Source organism: Antechinus flavipes, chromosome 1 (assembly GCF_016432865.1).
Source record: "Antechinus flavipes isolate AdamAnt ecotype Samford, QLD, Australia chromosome 1, AdamAnt_v2, whole genome shotgun sequence".
In the NCBI taxonomy this organism is placed as follows: Eukaryota; Metazoa; Chordata; class Mammalia; order Dasyuromorphia; family Dasyuridae; genus Antechinus; species Antechinus flavipes.
This window is the reverse complement of record NC_067398.1, coordinates 495448749-495471075: the sequence shown is the minus strand read 5'-3', so window position 1 is coordinate 495471075 and position 22327 is coordinate 495448749. Positions and strand designations below refer to the sequence as shown.

Here is a 22327-nt window from a genome sequence, read left to right as displayed (position 1 = left end):
ATTCTCTTGTTCTCTTGTTGCACAAGGAGAATTGGATTCAGAAGGTATAAATAACCTGGGAAGAAAAACAAAAATGCAAATAGTTTACATTCGTTTCCCAGTGTTCTCCCTTTGGGTGTAGCTGCTTCTGTCCATCATTTGTCAATTGAAACTGAGTTAGGTCTCTTTGTCAAAGAAATCCACTTCCATCAGAATACATCCTCATACAATATCTTTGTTGAAGTGTATAATGATCTCCTGGTTCTGCTCATTTCACTTAGCATCAGTTCATGTAAGTCTCTCCAAGCCTCTCTGTATTCATCCTGCTGGTCATTTCTTAAAGAACAATAATATTCCATAACGTTCATATACCACAATTTACCCAGCCATTCTCCAATTGATGGGCATCCATTCAATTTCCATTTTCTAGCCACTACAAATAGGGCTGCCACAAACATTTTGGCAAATACAGGTCCCTTTCCCTTCTTTAGTATTTCTTTGGGATATAAGCCCAGAAGTAACACTGCTGGATCAAAGGGTATGCACATGTTGATAACTTTTTGGGCATAATTCCAGATTGCTCTCCAGAATGGTTGGATTCGTTCACAACTCCACCAACAATGCATCAGTGTCCCAGTTTTCCCGCATCCCCTCCAACATTCATCATTATTTTTTCCTGTCATCTTAGCCAATCTGACAGGTGTGTAGTGGTATCTCAGAGTTGTCTTAATTTGCATTTCTCTGATCAATACTGATTTGGAACACTCTTTCATATGAGTGGTAATAGTTTCAATTTCATCCTCTGAAAATTGTCTGTTCATATCCTTTGACCATTTATCAATTGGAGAATGGCTTGATTTCTTATAATTTTGAGTCAGTTCTCTATATATTTTGGAAATGAGGCCTTTATCAGAACCTTTAACTGTGAAGATGTTTTCCCAGTTTGTTGCTTCCCTTTTAATCTTGTTTGTATTAGTTTTGTTTGTACAAAGGCTTTTTAATTTGATATAATCAAAATTTTCTAAAAAATATATCTAATTTATTTCAAGTTTGTTGTTCATTCACTTCAGCTATGTTTGACTCCTTGTGATGCCATTTGGGATTTTATCATTTCTTTCTCTAGCTCATTTTACAGATGAAGAAATTGAGGATTTTCTTGGGAAAGTTATTGGCGTGATTTGCCATTTTTTTCTCCAGCTCATTTTACAGATGAAGAAACTGAGGCGAACAGGGAGAAAGGATTTGCCTAGCATTTCACAACCAATAAGTGTCAGAGGTCAGATTTGAATTTAGGTCTATTGATTCCAAGCCTGACATTCTATCCACTGTGCCACTTAGCTTCCCTTGTTCAAAGTCAGACCAATTTTTTTTTACTGAGGTAATTGGGTTTAAGTGACTTGCCCAGGGTCACACAGATAGGGAATGCTAAGTGTCTGAGGCCAGATTGGAACTCAGATCCTCCTGACTTCAGGGCTGGTACTCTATCCACTGAACCACCTAGCTGCCCCATGTAGACCAATTCTTATTGTCTACCCAGTGGCATATTTTGCTGCCACTTTTTAGGAAGGATGTTAACATTAGGCATCTACCAGAATTTCCTCTGGCCTACATTCCTTATTGAATTATATCTGGAAATTTCAGTCATGGTTATTTTTTTACTTTTTTCATTGAATAAAGGCTACTTTAGAAATATTATCATGATTCAACATGAAAAAAGAACAAATTGAGCAGTTTTCCATATTTTTTATCATTAAATGTGACTTCCAAAAAAAATCTTGTTTTAATATCTACACTATTTGCATTTAGAATAATTTTTTTTGAGGATGATAAAAATTAATTTTCAAAGAGCATATTTTAAATCAATAATTAGAGAATTGCAAATTGTAATACTGAGGTAGTGTTTATACTTTATATTTTACACTAACATATCAGAAAAGGAAATTGACAAATGCTGGGGGAAATGTAGAAAAGCAGGGACACTAATTTAGCATTGTTGGTGGAATTGTAAACTGGTTCAATCATTTTGTGAGGCATTTGGGTGGTACACGGCACAGAGGGTGCTGGGCCTTAAGTCAGGAAGAGTCATCTTTCTCAGTTTAAATTTGGCCTCAGACATTTATTAGCTTGTGTGACACTGCTCAAGTCTCTTAACTTTGTTTACTTCATTTCTTCATCTGTAAAATGAGTTGGAAAAATAAATAAATAAATAAAATAAAATGAGTTGGAGATGGAAATACTAAACTACTTCACTATCTTTGCCAACAAAATCCCAAATGGGGCCACAGAGTGGGACACAACTAAATAAAAGCAATCAGCCATTTTAGAGAACAATTTGGAATTGTGCCCTAAAGGCTATAAACCTTTGTATTCCTTAGACCCAAAAATAACTACAACTTGTAGTACCAAAGATATAAAAAGAAAAGGCAGCTCTTTTTATGATGGCAAAGAATTGGAAACTAAGGAAATGCCTATCAATTAGCTGAGAATTGTGGCATTCTAATTGTGATGAAATACTATTGAAATGATGAGCAAGATGGTTTCAGAAAACTTGAGATTTCTAGGAATTGATTCAAGGTGAAGTGAATAAAACCAAGAGAACATGGTACTGAGTAATAGCAATGTTATAACAATAATCAACTGTGAAAGATTTAGCTAATCTGATCAATAAATAACAGTTTCAGGGGAATCATAATGAAAAATGCTGTTGACTTCCAGAATGAGGAGTGATGAACTCTGATTCTGCAGATTGAAACGTATTTTCTTTGTTTCAGTCTATACTCAACGTTCATCAGTTCCTTCATTTTTCTTGCTTTTTATTTCTTTTACAGCTTGGAAAAGTAAAAATGTTTCTTGCTTTCTCAGATCGGTGGGAAAGGGGTAAGAAAGAAGTAAAGAATCTGGAAATGAGATTAAGTTTAACCATCCACATGAAAAAAATAAAGGGGATGAAAAGATGTACATTGCCTCAACTCTCACCATTGGCCTTTTTTTTCAGTCAGCATGTGTTTCTTAAACAGAAGTTGAACAGGGAAAATGAGCCAGGTGCATAATTATAAATTTTGAAAAAAGTGAAATAGGATTGCCTTTGGGACACAGTGCTTTCAATGATTCTAAATTGTTTGCTTATAAAAATTAACATCATTAATATTAATAGTAAATGACTACAAATCATGAAATTATCACAGCAATTTAAAAAAAATTAACTTTACAGTTAAACCAGATGACAATACAAATTACACGATTAGCACAGACTAGTATTAGCATAATATCAACAATGTTTTACACACAGAAATTTTCATAAAAAATTTTTATAATTTGAAAAAAATTAGAATGCTAATGTAGCAAAAGTTTTAGACAATAGAGGAGGTAGCTTATTTGATACATTGGATCCCTAAGAAAATAAATGAGCAAGAGAAAATCTTCTAATACTTTGGAGTATTATATGAAAGGTCTCTGGGAAAACACTATAAAAAGGCTTGGAAGGAGTAGCTATCCTCATGAAAATCTCAGATCTGCCAATATGCATCACACATGAACTAACAATTTAAAGCTTGAATACGGCCTTCTGGTGCTAAGATGGTGGAATGAGGAAGGAACTCTCTGAAGCTCTCCTAGATTCCCATCCAAACAATTAAAAAATGACATTAGAATTGATCTGGGAGCAGGAAAACAGCTCATTACCAGGACAAGAAAGCTGCTCACTAACAAGAGGGGAGTAAGGTTCAAGAGCAGCAACAGCAGCCAGCCTCACAATAAAGGTCTTACAGCAAGGTTCCTTGCCTACCAAGGAGACCTTGACTTATTGCTGATCAGTAGTGAAGCACCACACAGAGGCTGGCCAACAATGAGATCCTACTCTTGAGGCCTTCTAGCAGAGAAACTATTTCCATAGCATCTGAGCAGCAGGCTCCACTCCTGGAGCACAATAGTACGACTAATCCTTCTCTAGGGCCAGTCACCAGAAAGAATAACAGGCCAGCACTTAACCTCAGGTACACCCCATTCTCTAGTGCATGCCAGAAGTATAACTTATCCTCCAGTGAGAGCAAGCAGCCAAATCTTGAACCCCAGAGAAAGACAGCAGTAAGATTCCAAGCCACAGAACAAAAAATTTGGGATCATATAGGAGCATAGCCCAAGTCACACATTAAAAATGCTAAATGACCAAAAAAAAAAAAAAAGGTAGAAAAAATAGTAAAAACATAAAAAGAATTTGACTGTGGTGACAAGGAGCATCAAAGCATAAATTTAGAAGAGGATAATGGCATCAAAATGGCTACCTGTGAAGCCTGGGGGGGGGAAAAAATACATATATATATATATATATATATGTATGTATATATGTATATGTATATGTATAAAATTTAGTCTCAGGCCCAAAGAGAATTCCTGGAAGAGCTTAAAAAGGATTTTAATTTTGAAAAGCAAATGAGAGAAATAGAAGAAAAATTGGGGAAAGAAATGAGAGTAATGCAAAAGAATCATGAAAAAAGAGTCACTAGCATGGGAAAAGATACACAACAATTTATTGAAGGAAATAACTCTTTTATTTTATTTTATTTTTTAATTTTATTTTATTTAATAATAACTTTATATTGACAGAATCCATGCCAGGGTAATTTTTTTTACAACATTATCCCTTGCACTCGCTTCTGTTCCGATTTTTCCCCTCCCTCCCTCCACCCCCTCCCCTAGATGGCAAGCAGTTCTATATATGTTAGATATTTTGCAGTATATCCTAGATACAATATATGTTTGCAGAACCAAACAGTTCTCTTCTTGCACAGGGAGAATTGGATTCAGAAGGTAAAAATAACCCGGGAAGAAAAACAAAAATGCAAATAGTTCACATTCGTTTCCCAGTGTTCTTTCTTTGGGTGTAGCTGCTTCTGTCCATCATTTATCAATTGAAACTGAGTTAGGTCTCTTTGTCAAAGAAATCCACTTCCATCAGAATATATCCTCATACAATATCGTTGTCAAAGTGTATAATAATCTCCTGGTTCTGCTCATTTCACTTAGCATCAGTTCATGTAAGTCTCTCCAAGCCTCTCTGTATTCATCCTGCTGTTCGGAAATAACTTTTTTAAAAACTAGAATTGGCCAAATGGAAAACGAAAAACATAAGCTCACTGAAGAAAATAATCCCTTAAAAATTAGAATTAAACCAAGTGGAAGCTAGACTTTTTGGAACATCGAGATAAAGAGATAATATAAGAATTATTAGACTACCTGAAAGTTACAATTTAAAACAAACCAAAAAAGCCTGCTCGATATCTTTCAAAAAAAATTATCAAAGAAAACAGTTCCAGTATATTAGAACCAAAGGACAAAATTGAAATTGAATCAGTTGATCACTACTTGAAAGAGATCCCAAAATGAAAACTCCCAGGAACATCATATCCAAATTCCAGAGTTTACAGATTAAGGAGAAAGTATTTCAAAAAACCAACAAAAAAACAATTAAAATACCATGGAACAACAATTAACATTACATCGAATTTGGCAGCTTCCACATTAAACAAATGTAAGGCTTGGAATATGATATACCAGAAGGCAAAGCAGTTAAGATTACAACCAAGAATTATCTTCCCAGCAAAATTGAATACAATCTTTCAGGGAAAAAATGGATATTTAACAAAGGATTTTCAAGTGTTTCTAATTAAAAGACCAAAGTTGAATAAAAAATTTGACCTCCGGATGTAAAACTCAAAGAAAACATAAAAAGGTAAACAAGAAACCAGAAAAAGAAAACATAAGAAATTCAAGATTAAGCTGTTTATATTTAAATATACAAGATAATATTTATAATTCTTAAGAATTTTATTACTAACAGCACTTATAAGGAATGTATATAGACAGAGGGTGTAGATATAAGTTGACTTTGATGGGATGATAATCCCCCCAAAAAAATAAAATAAAGGGATGAGAAGAAAAATTGAAAAGAGGAGAGGGAAGATTGAATGAGATAAATTATCCCACATAAAAAAGGCATGAAAAAAGTGTTATAATGGAGAGGAAGAAAGGTGGGGTGGGCAAAACTTGAACCTTACTCTCATCAAAATTGTCTCAAAGAGGGAATAACATACACAGTTGGATACAAAAATCTATTTTCTTCTAAAAGGAAGTAAAAAAGGATGGGAATAATAGAAGGGAAAGGGGGACTGATAAAAAGGAGGAGGGCACATTGGAGAAGACTGTAATCAGAAATAAAACATTTGTAAGGATGGAAAGGGTGAGGGTAAGACATGGGAAGAGTAAACAAAGGAATAATAGCATGGAGGGAAAGTACACAGTTACTATAAATATAAACTATAAATTTGAATTGGATATATTCACCCATAAAACCGAAGTGTATAGCAGAATGAATTAAAAATCAGAATCCTACAGTGTGTTGTTTCCAAGAAACACATTTGAAGTAGAGAAATACATGCAGGATAAAGGTAAAGGCCTAGAACAGAATTTATTATGCTTCATTTGAAGCAAAGAAAGCAAGATGGCAATCATGATCTTAGACAAAGTAAAGGCAAGAATAGATCAAATTATAAGAGATATGGAAGGAAATTTGCTGAAAGGTACCACAAACAACCAAATTACTATATATATATATATCTGTATGTACTAAATGGTATCATCTAAATTTTTGAAGAAGTTCAATGAGGAAATAGAATAATAAAACTATATAAATGGGGGACCTCAACTTTCCCCTCTCAGAAGTAGAAAAATCTAACCAAAAAAAAAAAAAAGAAAGAAAAGTCAAGGAAGTGATTAAAATTCTGAAAAAGTTAGATGTGTTAGATCGCGGGAGAAAATCGAATGTATTAGAAAAGAATATACCCTTTTTTTCATTAGTACTTGGCACTTACACAAAAATTGACCAAGTATTAGGACATAGAAACTTCACAACCAAATGCAAAAAACAAAAAACAAAAAATATATCCTTTTTAGGTATTAATGCAAAGAAAATTACATTCAATAATGGACAGTGAAAAGAAAGATTAAAAATTAATTGCAATTTAAATAATCCTAAAAAATAAGTGAGTCAAAGAACAAATCATAGAAACAATTGATGATTTTATTAAAGAAAATGAAAGCGAGACAACATCCCAAAACTTAGGGGGATTGAGCCAAAGCAACACTTAGGGGAGAAATCTATATCTTTAATTGCTTATATCAATAAAATAGAGAAAAGGCAGATCAATTAATTAATCATACAAATTAAAAAAGAAAAATCAAAAATACTCAAACACAATTGAAAATCAAAAGTGATTAAAAAATTGAAAATAATCAAAGGATATGAACAGACAATTCTCAGATGAAGAAATTAAAACTATTTATAGACATATGAAAATATGCTCCAAATCATTATTAATCAGAGAAATGCAAATTAAGACAATTCTGAGATATCACTACATACCTGTCAGATTGGCTAGAGTGACAGGGAAAGATAATGTGGAATGTTGGAGGGGATGTGGGAAAACAGGGACACTGATACATTGTTGGTGGAATTGTGAACACATCCAGCCATTCTGGAGAGCAATTTGGAACTATGCTCAAAAAGTTATAAAACTGTGCATACCCTTTGATCCAGCAGTGTTTCTACTGGGCTTATACCCCAAAGAGATACTAAAGAAAGGAAAGGGACCTGTATGTGCCAAAATGTTTGTGGCAGCCCTGTTTGTAGTGGCTAGAAGCTGGAAAATGAATGGATGCCCATCAATTGGAGCATGGTTGAGTAAATTGTGGTATATGAACGTTATGGAATATTATTGTTCTGTAAGGAATGACCAGCAGGATGAATACAGAGAGGACTGGCGAGACTTACATGAACTGATGCTGAGTGAAATGAGCAGAACCAGGAGATCATTATATACCTCAACAATGACACTGTTTGAGGATGTATTCTGATGGAAGTGGATCTCTTCGATAAAGAGAGCTAATTCAGTTTCAGTTGATCAAAGATGAGCAGAAGCAGCTACACCCAAAGAAAGAACACTGGGAGATGAATATAAACTGCTTGCATTTTTGTTTTTCTTCCCGGATTATTTATATCTCCTGAATTCAATTCTCCCTGTGCAACAAGAAAACTGTTCGGTTCTGCACACGTATATTGTATCCAGGATATACTGTAACCTATTCAACATGTAAAGGATTGCTTGCCATCTGGGGGAGGGGGTGGAGGGAGGGAGGGGAAAAATCGGAACAGAAGTGAATGCAAGGGATAATGTTGTAAAAAATTACCCTGGCATGAGTTCTATCAATAAAAAGTTATTAAAAAAAAAAAAAAAAAGAAGAAGAAGAAAAAAAAATAAAAGATCACTTTTTAACAGTAAAAAAAAAAAAAATTGAAAATAAGAAAACCATTGAACTAATAAAACTTGAAACTAGTTTTATGAAATAAAAACAATAAAATAGATAAGCCTTTGGTTAATGTCGTTTCAAAAAGGAAAGAAGGTTAAAAAATCAAATAAAAAGTTCTGAATTCATCGCCAATGAAGAAGGAAAATAAGACAAGTGTTAGGAAATTTTTTGCCCAGTTACATGCCAATAAATCTCATAGTCTAAATGAAATGTATGAATATCTACCAATCTTTACCAATTTAGATACCAATATCTTTCCTTTTTTTTTCCCCTTTTATTCAAGTCTTCTTGTATAAAATAATATGGCATTGTTTTACATTTAAAAAAAAAAAAAACTTGAATGGGTTTTTGTTCTTTTTCATTTGGAAACTCTCTCCAGTAATACAAATGTTACAAATCTAGAGATGCCCACACTATATGACTCTTCATCATAACCTCCTTTAAGTTTGTCATAAAGAGTCCACCTAACAGGTTGGAGTTCTTTCTTTTATCTAACATCACAAGAATACTTAAGTACTCCTCCTTGTCACTTTTTTGCCCTGAACACACAACCAAATTTTTAGATAATTCCTAAATTACTCCTTTTATTCCTGTTCTTTGTTTCTTCATTGGTTATGTGCTATAGCCCACACCAACCAACCACATGCCTAGTAATTTAAAGACAAAAAAAGTTAAAATCTCAAAAATTTATCCCTATTTTAAAAGTGAAGATAATTTTATTATGGCTATGAGACCTTTTATAGACACATGGTAAAAACTTTAAGTTCTTTTATAAATATTTGATGTAATTCCACAGTATTCAGAGTTTGTGTTCCTTGATTCCTTATATTTATATATGTATGAGTTATTCATTGCCTAAAAACAACTAATCTTTTTCATAGAGAGAGAAAGAAAAGTGAATGATAGCTTATCAGAATTGTTTGATCAGACAACACGTGAAGAATATGAATCCTATTTGACAGATAGTTCACTGTGTGAACCAGAAGAAAATCTCCAAGTAGAATATGAAGAATTATCAGTTGCTGCAAAGAAACTAAATAGTAAGTGTGCTGGTCTTTTAAAGTATAACTCCTCTTTTAATCAACTGTTCATGAAAATTGTAGTGGAACCTTCTGAATCAGAACTAGACTTGTTGGAATCTAATATACTAATTAAATGATCATTCTAATTTTAAAAGGCACATACAGTGGTTCATTAGCTGTTGAGTTCACTTTTCTTATTTGAATTTATTTTAAAATAAATATTTAAAATTTCATGTGAGAATCTTCATAGAGTAGGAAGAGGAATTGGTAGAGATTGAGAAAAAAGCTAAATAATTTAGACCTGTCTTCTCCCATTTCAGATACTCTTAATACTTAAAGTAATTAAGGTTACAAAGAGGTATGGAATTTTTTTCAAGAGACAATTACATAGGTGAAGTAGATATTAAAGGGAGAATTTTATACTTACTTGAAATTATCAGTAAATAGTCTATATTGGAATTTTCTAAGGCAATAAAGCTACAATCTAATATATGGTATCAGATCCAGCTAAATAATTTACAGCTTTTCAGATAAGACTTCTGTTAAGGTTTTCTGCCAAAAATAATCAGAAAGTAATGTGGATACTACTAGGATCATCTTCTTTTTTAAAGAAAAGTTTCACAAGTCAGAATTAATTACTACCCTTTTTGAAATCTTCCTCAGCTTCTCCAATCCATAATATCTCTTCTAAATTTTCATTTCATTTGCAGCTGTATTCTTTACTTAGAATAATGGAACTTTGCCATTGGAAAGGACCCGCAAAATAATTTAATGTAAAGGACCTCATTATATATATATATATATATTTTTAATTTATATTTATTTCCTACCTTATTAGATTGTAATCTCTGAGGATAAAGGCCATGTTTAGATTTATATTTCCCATACCTAATGTGATGATAATGAAGAGAGAAGACTTTTTAAGGAAGGAATGTGACTTTAATAGTAAGCTTTTTAGTCAGGGAACACAAGCTTTGATATTTATTTTTTTAAGCACTTTTCCCTGTGTACCTGATGAAAGTATTAGTTTTTTTCTCCTAAAAATATTTCTATTATATATCTATATATAAAGTATTAGAAAATGGTGATACCTTAAATTTAGAGTTTTAAACCTTTCACAAATACTTTTTGATTTTAACCTCATGAGAGAGTACTGATAGGCACATGTAGTAATAGTCCTATTTTGCAGATGAAAAAGGAACCAAGCCAAGGAATTTGAATTGAGTTGTATTTTGCTTGAGTCTATGCCACCCAATCAAGTAAACAAATGGAAGGAAAAAGCCTGGGTTCAAATGCTGTCTCAGCCATTTAAGTACATTCATGAACTGAGGAATGTCACTTAGTATGTCTGGACCTCTTCAGTAAAATGACGAGATTGAACTCAGTAGTATCATCAGTGTTTTCCAGCTCTGCAGCTATGAATCCTAATTCTTCTAATTTCTACAATCAGTTTATAACATAAACATTGGGATTTTTTTTGCAGGTCATGAAGATATACCTGATAAAGTCAAACAAAAAGCTTTTGTGGAGCCTTATTTTAAAGATGATGAAAGGTAATTCATCTTGATGGACATAGGTTATATTAGAGGATAATTTTAAGAATTGTAAAACTGTCACTCTAAGGAAGAAGGTTGTCTTGAACTACTAAAAGTCATTATTTATAAACAAAGAAAAAAGAATGTCTGGGAAAATTTCCAGGTCAATTCATGGAAGCATTATGAAAAAGGAAGGTCAAGCAGAGAAAAGGAAACAACTTTTTAGGAAAAAAGGTTTGTTATTTTTGGAATTGGCCATAGCGCTCCATTTCATTATGGTACCCAGGCATCTTTTTTTTTTTTTTTAATTTTTTAATAACTTTTTATTGATAGAACGCATGCCAGGGTAATTTTTTACAGCATTATTCCTTGCATTCACTTCTGTTCCAATTTTTCCCCTCCCTCCCTCCACCCCTTCCCCCAGATGGCAAGAGTCCTTTACATGTTGAATGGGTTGCAGTATATCCTAGATACAATATATGTGTGTAGAACCGAACAGTTTTCTTGTTGCACAGGGAGAATTGAATTCAGAAGGTATAAATAACCCGGGAAGAAAAACAAAAATGCAAGCAGTTTATATTCATTTCCCAGTGTTCTTTCTCTGGATGTAGCTGCTTCTGTCCATCTTTGATCAATTAAGGCTCTCTTTATTGAAGAGGTCCACTTCCATCAGAATACATCCTCAAACAGTATCGTTGTTGAGGTATATAATGATCTCCTGGTTCTGCTCATTTCACTCAGCATCAGTTCATGTAAGTCTCGCCAGTCCTCTCTGTATTCATCCTGCTGGTCATTCCTTACAGAACAATAATATTCCATAACGTTCATATACCACAATTTACTCAACCATTCTCCAATTGATGGACATCCTTTCATTTTCCAGCTTCTAGCCACTACAAACAGGGCTGCCACAAACATTTTGGCACATACAGGTCCCTTTCCTTTCTTTAGTATCTCTTTGGGGGATAAGCCCAGTAGAAACACTGCTGGATCAAAGGGTATGCACAGTTTAAAACTTTTTGAGCATAGTTCCAAATTGCTCTCCAGAATGGCTGGATGTGTTCACAATTCCACCAACAATGTATCAGTGTCCCTGTTTTCCACATCCCCTCCAACCCCAGGCATCTTTTATTCGATTGATTTTCAAAGTTGAAATTGTTATTTGTAAGATTATCAAATTATAAGAAAATTTGCCTGATTTTTTTCTCCAGTAATGTATTCTTTTTGGATTAATATTTTACTTTTTAACCTTTAATAACCAGATTATGTGTTCTGATATCTCTGTTCTACCTTTTGGTAAAAATTTAAAATTCTAGTAATCCTTAGTTTGCAGAGTTGATTTAACATACATACATACTACATATATATATAGATAGATAGATAATCATATTTTCTGTCATTCAGTTTGTACACTATTTCTTTTCAGAAATAAAAGAATCTGATATGCATTGTTAAAAAGGAAAGAAGCTTAAATGAATTGTGCTACTAAAAACAATTTTAGCATTTATATTATTGGCAAATTGTCCAGTGAGCAAAGAATTTTAGTCAATTCATTTCTAATTTCAGGAATTTAAAGAGGGTAGTGGCAACTATAGAGTACAGATGCTGGAGGTGGGGCTGAGGGAGTCAGGCTTTGTGCTCTGTTCCTAGATATTCCAGCAAACCCCACTTAGAGGTAGAATGAGATGAGGGAGCAGGAGGAAGACAACAGTCACTGAGGATACAGTTCCAGTTTTGCACACTTTTGTGTTTATGGATTGCTTTTCTTTCCATTATTCCATTACTTCCAAGTAATATACTGCTTTTATCCTTTCATAGTATTCCCCAAATTGTAACACCTTTTTGCAGAAAAGGATATATCTTTTGATATTTGTATTGTTATTTTAAAGAATTTTGAAAAAGGAAGTATTTCCTTCAGCAAAAATGCATATAGTTTAGCCTTAAATTTGTATAGTTTGTATGGATACCTTTTTTGGAAACAGCATTCTCTTATTTGGCCATAATAAGGAACTCCAAATCCAGGTCTTATATTCCTTTTTTTGATGGTGAATGATTATTGTTTACATTCCAATTCTTGCCTTCACTCAAAAGGAAAAATAGGAGAGTTCAGCATTATTAATATTGTTGTTTTTTTTTTCCGTTACAATAATACCTAGAAGGAGAAATGAATTCTTCTTTCAAGCAAAATGATCAAATAAAAGAAGTGCCGGGATTTTCCTAGGATTGTTTTATTTTATTATTCTTATTATCAGATAATATATGTAAAGCATTTTGCAAATCATAAAGTGTTCTAAAAATGGTAATTATTATTTATTTTTATGCATTCTCAAACTAAGGTCTTTGTGGTATCACTCACCACAAACTAACATGTGAAATATGTGTAATGAGTATTATGAATGTCTGATTTTTTTTTTCTTTTAGAAAGACCACATTACAAAATTTCCCTCACATTGAGGTGGTACGAAAAAAGGAAGAGAGGAGAAAGTTACTTGGACATACATGTAAAGAATGTGAAATTGTAAGTAATCCTCTGATAGTTCTAGTAACTGCTCTGTTTTTCTAAAAAATACTTTTATTATCTCCAGTTTGTCACAAAAAAAAAAAAGATATCAATTTTTGTCATATTTGTGTCAGAAAAATTCTGATTTGGTTTAAGCAACTAAATATTGAAAAAAAAGGAAAACTAAAGTACTTGAGACAGTGGTTTCTGGAGTGACAAATGGGTGGAAATACAATCTTTTAAGCCTCAGCCACAGTGAATCTGGAAACTAAAACTTTTATTTCTTGTTATTAGAAATAAGAAATGCATACTTGTTTTAACTTCAGATATAATTATTTTAACATTTGTTTCCTTTTAAACAAATACTTCAGTGACTCCTTACTATTTTGAAATAGTTTGATCTTTCCCCCTCTGAACTAAAAAGGATGTCAGAAACAAATCTTACTCCTTCAATTTTTTAGTGGAATTTTAAAATACAAATTATTTTTACAATTAATAAATATTTGCTTTATCTTCCTCCAACCTTCTCCCCAATTAAAAAAGGCCTTATATTACAGATGAGAAAACTTAAGACCCAGGAAATTTAAATGATTTACCCAGGAACACATAGCCAATAAGTATCTGAGGCAGGATTTAAAGTCCATTCTTCCTGGAATGTATATTTTCATTTTACTCAGTCTTGATAGGGAATTTTATCTTTTTTTTTTTTTAATTATAGCTTTTTATTTAGAAGTCATATGCACAGGTAATTTTATAGCATTGACAATTGCCAAACCTTTTATTTCAATTTTTCTCCTCCTTCTTCCTACCTCCTCCCCCAGATGGCAGGTTGACCAATACATGTTAAATATATTAAAGTATAAATTAAATACAGAATAAATATACATATCCAAACAGTTATTTTGCTCTTCAAAAAGAATTGGACTCTGAAATAGTGTACAATTAGCCTGTGAAGGAAATTAAAAATACAAGTGGACAAAAATAGAGGGATTGGGAATTCTATGTAATGGTTCTTAGTCATTTCCCAGAGTTCTTCGCTAGATGTAGCTGGTTCAATTCATTCCTGTTCCATTGGAACTGACTTAGTTCATCTCATTGCTAAAGATGGCCAGGCCCATCAGAATTGATCATCATGTAGTATTGTTGTTGAAGTATATAATGATCTCCTGGTCCTGCTCATTTCACTCAGCATCAGTTCATGTAAGTCTCCCCAGGCCTTTCTGAAATCATCCCGCTGGTCATTTCTTACTGAACAGTAATACTCCATAATATTCATATACCACAATTTATTCAGCCATTCTCTAGTTGAGGGGCATCCATTCATTTTCCAGTTTCTAGCCACTACAAACAGGGCTGCCACAAATATTCTTGCACATACAGGACCCTTTCCCTTCTTTAAAATCCCTTTGGGATATAAACCCAGTAGTAACACTGCTGGGTCAAAAAGTATGCACAGTTTTTTAACTTTTTGAGCATAGTTCCAAATCATTCTCCAGAATGGCTGGATGTATTCACAACTCCACCAACAATGCATTAGTATCCCTGTTTTCCCACATCCCCTCCAACATTCCACATTATTTTTCCCTGTCATTTTAGCCAGTCTGACAGGTGTGTAGTGGTATCTCAGAGTTGTCTTAATTTGCATTTCTCTGATTAATAATGACTTGGAGCATCTTTTCATATAGCTAGAAAGTTTCAATTTCTTCAACTGAGAATTGTCTGTTCATAAGGGAATTTTATCTTACGAATCAATGCTTTCATCAAGTTAGTAACACATTTGTTTACTCTGTCACATGGAAGAATAGAGCCCTGTAGTCCGAAGATTCCTAAAATCAGAGCCTAGAGAGAACTGTATAATCATAGGCATTTTTCTTTGCCTTAATCTTGAATCTCAAATCTAAAATGGGGATAACAAAAAAAGCCTATTCATTCTGTGTGATCCAGTTAGATAATCTAAGTAATAATGTAATTTACAAACCTTAAAAAAAGTATTTTCTTATTAGAAGAAAATTTAATGCAATAAGCATTTATTAAGTGGGAGTTTATGTGCCAGGAAATAAAGGAGAAAGAGACACCAGAGGCATGGAAAAAAAAATTTGGATATTTTTAATGCAAGAGAGAAGAAAGAAGAAACAGAAGAATAGTTCTATAGATTATACCAATATTATAAAAATAAAATTATTTTGAGGATTTCTATAAATAGATAAAGGATGAAATGAGTAGAACCAGAACAATTTATACGATGATGAAAATATTGTTATGATTGTTTACAAATAACTTTAAAATCTGAGAAGAACCATGATCAATGAAATGAATTTTCAAAATTCTAGAGATCCAATGATGAAACAAGGCAATTGGTAGTGTAGTAAAGTGTCCTAGAGATGGAATCAAGAAAGATGGGAGTTAAAATTCAGCATCAGATGCTTAGTAGCTGAATGACTGCTGAGCAAATTACTTAACTTTTGTTATTGCCCTGTTTTCTTGACTGAATTGAACATAATAATAGCACCTACCTTGCAGGTTTGTTATAAGGCTCAAACAAGATAATATTTATAAAAAGCACTTAGCACAGTGCCATGTGTGTAGTAGGCATTATAAAAATCCATGTTCCCATTCCTGTATAGGTGGAACCACATCACTAAGATGTAATAAATTCAGGATTTGGAATGAGACGTATATTTTTGTATACAACTGTTGAGGGAATTTGTTTCACTTGACCATGCATATTTGTTACAAGAAATTTGTTTTTCTTTTCTTATCATAGGGATAGGAAAAAAAAAAACAGGTTTTTGTTTTTTTAAATGGAGAAGGAAGGGTGTTATAGAAATGAATTATTACATGTTTTCAGATGAAATCACTATTAGTTTTGTCTCTTTGATTACAAGAAACCTCTTATGAAGTGGGAACAATCTGTAAATATTTAAAATGTAACTAGTACATCAATAAAGCTTTTTTTGTTGAGGCAATTGGATTAAGTAACTTGCCTAGGATCATACAGCTAGGAAGTAAGTGCCTGAGGCTGGATTTGAACTCAAGTCCTCCTGACTTCAGGGATGGTACTCTATCCACTATACCAACTACCTGCTCCAATAAAGCTTTTTTTTTTTTTTTTTTTTTTTTTTTTTTTTTTTTTTTTTTTTTTGTAAAGGCATTATTAGGAACAAAAGTGACAAGAGAAGTAATAATTTGTAAAAGTGTATTGCCTTTTTGAACACCACATCAACTGACTGGAGCTTGATTTGGGTCTTCTTTTTAAATTTTTATCAATAAGAAGTAGCTGTCTTTTAAGATTAAATTGTCTAGTACCAATTCAGTTTGGAATATAGTTCAGCACTTACACTGAAAGTCCATTTTGCATCCCATTTGTTTTTGTTAATTTAGCTTGCTTAGAAAATATCATTATCAAAGGATATTCATCTTCATTATCCTGACATTTTTTTCTCTCACAGCCTGTTCTATATAATATTAAATAGTCCATATAAATAGGATCTTGTGTTGATTCCTTATTTTTTTATGGTATGTCAGAACAAAGATTTGTTTTGAAATATAGTCACTATACGCTATGGGGATCTCAATAACATCCAGTACAGTTTGCTATTCCCATAGACAAATTATACATGATTGGATTATGTGGGAATCTGTATTCAGTTTCTTTCCCTCTTTGTAGTCTCTCTTTCAGTAACCTATAGTAGAGCATTTGGATATGTCTCAGAAAGCTTTTTAAAAATTCTACAGCTTTATAATAGCTAAGATGTAATAGGCAATAAAACATTTTAAAGCATACTGTGTACTTACTTATACAAAGGAAGACAGAGTCCTAGTCTTAAGAAGCAGACAATATAATTTGTTCTGTCTTGTCCAACTCTGCATGACCTCATTTGGGGTTTTTTTTAGCATAGATATTGAAGTGGTTTGCTATCTCTTTTTCCAGTTCTTATTGCAAACAAGGAAACTTGAGGCAAATAGATTTAAGCAACTTGCCCAGGGTCTCATACTTTACATCTGAAGCCGGATTTGATTTTAGGAAGATAAATTTTTCTGACTGCACGCCCAGCACGCAATCCACTGAGCCACCATCTAATTGGGGAAGACAACATGCATACAAACAATATACAAATTATATATATATATATATGTGTGTGTGTGTGTGTGTGTGTGTGTGTGTGTGTGTGTGTGTGTGTATGTATATATGTGTATATGTATATATGTGTATATATATATATAGGATAAATAGGAATATAAACAGAATAAGCTCCTTCCAGCTAAAAGAGATTTGATCTTTTAAGTCTTTTTGTTATGATTGTCAGCATTTTATCTTAATCTCTTTCTCACCTTCCCAAATATTTAAAAATTGTACAACTGTCTAGATAAGTTTCTCTCAAACTTCAGTATCACACTTTGTTTACAATGGTATTGTTTTTCTCTCATTCCCATTTAATTTTTTCTTTTATGTAACTATAGTTGCTGTTTGACCTATATTTCTTTTTTTCTCGTCTGTATATTGAGTGAAGTTATGTGTTAAAATCTTATATAAAGAGGACACCAGTCTTGTTGTCTAGTCCTGCCTCTGATTTTCACATTTGTAAAATGAGAGGCTGAAACTAAATGAGTTCCAAGGTCCTTTTCCACTATAAATTTTCTTTTTGGTCATTAGTTTTCTCAAACTATAGAAATGGTTAAGATTTTTAGATGTGAATTTTGAATATTTTGCATATGGTTTTCATACACACACATTTTTGAAGTTTGTTTTCACTGCAGTTTGTCAAAAATAGAGTTTGTCATTGAAAGCTATATAACTTTTGGGAAATAGCATTGTAACTCGGCTCTGAAACTGAACAATTTTAAAAAATAACATTGAACAACACAAAACATTGAGAATGTTGTCCTAATATTGATTCCTGTATCAGGAATCTTTTCCACTTGTGATCCTGTTTCACCTAAGAAATTTTTATGCAACCCTGGGTATTTGGGTATATAAACTAGGTGTATAAATTAGACATTTACTAATAATAAAATCATAATTTCATGAACATTCACATACACAATCTCACATTGGGATATTATACATAGTTTAAGAAGCTTTGTCCTATACCAACGAACCAGTCACCCTTTGAACATTTTGTTTACATACTTAACAGGTATGTTATGGATGCAGAGAAAAACTTATAATCTTGATTATTAGTATTATGCAGATATTCCAGAAGAAGAAAGGGAAAAGAAACTAGCCTCCTGTTCAAGGCACCGTTTCCGCTATATTCCTCCTAACACACCTGAAAATTTTTGGGAAGTTGGGTTTCCTTCAACTCAAACTTGTGTGGACAGAGGTAAGAACACTTTCTTCCATGCTTCAAAAATCTGATTTCACTAATGTAAATGTGTCCTTCTCTCTATTGTTACTAAACTCATTTGTGTCTGACTCTCTGTGACCCCATTTGCTGTTTTCTTGGCAAAGACAGTAATGTGAGTTGCCATTTTCTTCTCCAGTTCATTTTACAGATGAGGAAACTGAAACAAATAGGGTTAAGTGATTTTCCCAGGGTCCCACAGTGTCTGAGGCTAGATTTAAATTCAGTAAGATGAGAATCTTCCAGACTCTAGGCTCTCTGCGTTGTGCCACTTGATGTCTTCCACTAAAATTAAAACACCTCCCTTCTATACATTGTTAGTTTCAAATGTTTCTATAGCCCCCCCCCAAAAAGTAAAAATATCTGGTGCCCATCCCTTAAGAAATACACCTCTCAACTCAGATTGTTCTCCTAAATATGGTTATCTCTTTGCCCATTCTGGAAGCTTTTCCAGCTTGGCCATGATTGTCAGCTTTTTGCCTACTAATATAACCTTTGAAAAAGGAAGTCTTCTCCTGCCTTGGAATAAGATGCTAATGGAAGAAGAGAATATCTGGGAATTATTATAGTTTTATGTCTTTAATTCAAATTTAAATCAAGTGCAACTTTTCCAACATAATCTATAATGATTTTGAAACCTAAGAAAAAAGCCTTCTGCATTAGTATTCTGTAAACTTTAATGTAATTTCATTATGGAAAGTAGCATAAAATGTTTTAGATAAATTTAATTAAATATGTATCCTAGTCTTTAATCACATTTATAGAGAAATTTTTTTAAGGTTTTAGGCACAACAAATGAGTGTAGGGTTTGCACTACCTTAGTCTTACCACTTGGTACTCATTTGTCCTCTGATAGATCACTTAAACTGCTGTGGCCTTAAGGTCTTTTTTAATCTGTAAAATAAGGGGATAAGACTAGACAAATTTTGCAGTCCCATCATCAAAATTCAACATAGGTTGAGTTTGTAAAGTGGGATCTAGACAATCTTCTTAACCAAGACAGAATGTAACCATACATTCTCACATTATGAAATTTATTTGATAAATAATTATCCAGATATTCCTATATTGTCAAAGAAAATAAAAGGCAAATTAAGTTGGAGCTTAGGTAGGGAAGAGCATGCAGAGAACTAAGAGCCAACTAGAAAAGCTAAAATGGATCTGTGTTGAAAGCTAGGGAGTGGAAAGAAAAACAGAAAAAGTTAAAGAAGAGAAGCCTTAAGAAAACCAGGTATTGACAAGGAAATAAAGGTAGTCCGAGTAAATTCTAAGTATACTTATTTTTGTCAGACATAACACTTTTTGGTGGCTGTGGAGATAGTAAGTTATTACCTACCCTTTTACCACATATCCTTTGTAAATTCTAGTTAACTTTTCAATAATAAGCTGCTGTTTATAGCTCCATATAGCATTCTCCGAAGGAGGAAATCATTTTCTCTGCATCAAAACCATAATAGTATTATGTAGTATTTATCCAGGATAATCAGAAATCCTGAGTTTCATTCTGGGTACCACGTTTTAGAAAAGATATCAACATCTGGTAAGAGGTGACCAGAATGTTGATTGAGAGGATGTGAAATCAAGTCATAAGAAAGAAAAAAAATAAGTTGAAAAAACCAGCTTTGCTTATTCTGAAGAAAAAACTTCAAAAAGATAAGGAAGTCATTTTCATATGTTTTAAGAACCGTAATTAATCAGTAAGTGTTTGCTACACAACAAGTACAAAGAATTAAATAATTAACTATTCTCAAGGAGTTTACGTGTGGAAAAAGAATTAAATTTACTTTGTTTCCTGAATGAACAAGCTAGAACCAGCAAATTATTGTAGAGAGGCAGTTAAAATGAAAAATTATTTATCAATTAAAATGAGCATCCTCAGAGGAAAGTGTTGTGATTTCCATCATTGGAGGTTTTCAGCTGAAGCCTAGTGGATATTATATAGAGGGGATTCCTGTTCAGATTAGATTTTATTAGATTAGTTTTGTTGGTACTAGATTACCTATCAAGGCACTTCAAATTCTGAGATTCTTTGACTCGATGGTAATAAAGTTAGGCCAAGCACCTGGTATAGGACATGAACCAGAAGTTCCCCACCCCTGAACTCAGTATTTCATTGTTGTTGTTTTTGTTGTAGGTTGGCTCTTTTTAAAAAAATTATTACTCTTCATTGTTCATAGGGAAATTTAAATAGCTTTAATAAGTGGAAAGTATTTTGTGTTTCAAAATACTTCAGACATCTTAGACTTCATATAACAGATTTGGTACAGACTTGAATTCTTGATTCAAGAGTTTCTATGGCTGAAAAAAATGCATAACTCAGTCTATCTGATCATTTGCTTCTCTGAATTTAAGCCGATCCAGATATACATTGTTACCATACCCATTCTCAAAGCTTTTCTAGCTTAGCTCAAAACCTACCAGAATTTTTGTTATATAGGTAGAGCCTCAGGAAATTAAGAACATCTCTTCTGCATTGAAATTAGGCACAATAAAACATATTTCAGAATGTCGGTATTAAATGTTTATGTTTCCTTTAGCAATTTAGTTGACAAAATGTAAATAGCATAAGATTATCTAGTAGCATGTACCTTTCTTGACAATGAATTATTTTTTTAAAGTCCTGATTTTTTTCTGTTGTATTTTTTCTAAGGGTACATTAAGGAAGATCTTGGTCCTTGTCCACGTCCCAAAAGGCGGCAGCCTTACAATGCTATGTTTTCTCCAAAAGGCAAAGAACAGAAGACATAGATGTTGAGGAAACTGCAAAAGGTGCCAGAACAAAATTCCTCATTTATTTATAGTTAAAGTTGAAATAAAAAACTGATTTCTTCCCCTCTGTCTTCTATAACTTGATCTATATATCATCTAAGTACAATATATCAGGAATTATTATTTAAAATAATTTTAGTACATTTATTGTGCTTATGCATTTTTCTTGATTTTGCACCTTTGAAACAATGAGGTGCTTCCATTTTGCACTGTGTAATTTAAAGGGATGGATTTTATCCTTTGTTTTTTATAATATCTAAATATAATAAAAAAAATTGTGATAGATTTCATTATTAATTTGTTGCTTTCCAAAATAGTCTTTCTAAAGGTTTTCTGTATGCATATCTATTTTCAATTTCAATTTGGAATTACTCACAGTATCTGGCATATAGTAAGTGCCTAATAAATGCTTATTTTCTTACTTTCTATCAGAGTTATGTACAAGCCAAAGTAAGACTGAATAGGTAATACTTAAACTCAGATAACTGTCATATAAATTCTTTTAAAAATTTGGAGATGATAAGGTTGAGAGCAATAACCACAGCTAATTATAAATAATAAGTTTAGATCTCTCAAATGAAGTCTTTAATAGAATAAAAGAATATGCTTAGAAATAGGTCCTAGATTTGGAACTATAGTCCAAAGGGCACTGGACTATATATATATACCCTTTGACCCAATGATACTTATACTAGTTCTGTAAAGAAATCAAAGTATGAGGGAAAAGACTGATAAAAAAACAAAAACAAACAAACAAACAAAAATAGCAGCTCTTTTTGTGGTAGCAAAAACTGGAGATACCAATCATTTGAAAAA

At 32.7% G+C, this 22327-nt stretch overlaps 1 protein-coding gene across 3 annotated transcripts in view; it reads left to right on the top strand.

Moving 5' to 3' along the window:
* Nucleotides 1-21796, top strand: part of RBBP8 (RB binding protein 8, endonuclease) — a 124502-nt gene extending 102706 nt beyond the window's left edge. For all 3 annotated transcript variants that reach the window (XM_051970350.1, XM_051970351.1, XM_051970349.1), the window contains exons 15-19: nt 9222-9380; nt 10846-10915; nt 13319-13415; nt 18580-18721; nt 21393-21796. In XM_051970350.1, coding sequence (XP_051826310.1) covers nt 9222-9380; nt 10846-10915; nt 13319-13415; nt 18580-18721; nt 21393-21490 — 566 coding nt within the window. In that variant the 3' untranslated portion in view covers nt 21491-21796. The remainder of the gene's footprint in view (nt 1-9221; nt 9381-10845; nt 10916-13318; nt 13416-18579; nt 18722-21392) is intronic.
* Nucleotides 21797-22327: the final 531 nt, after the last annotated feature.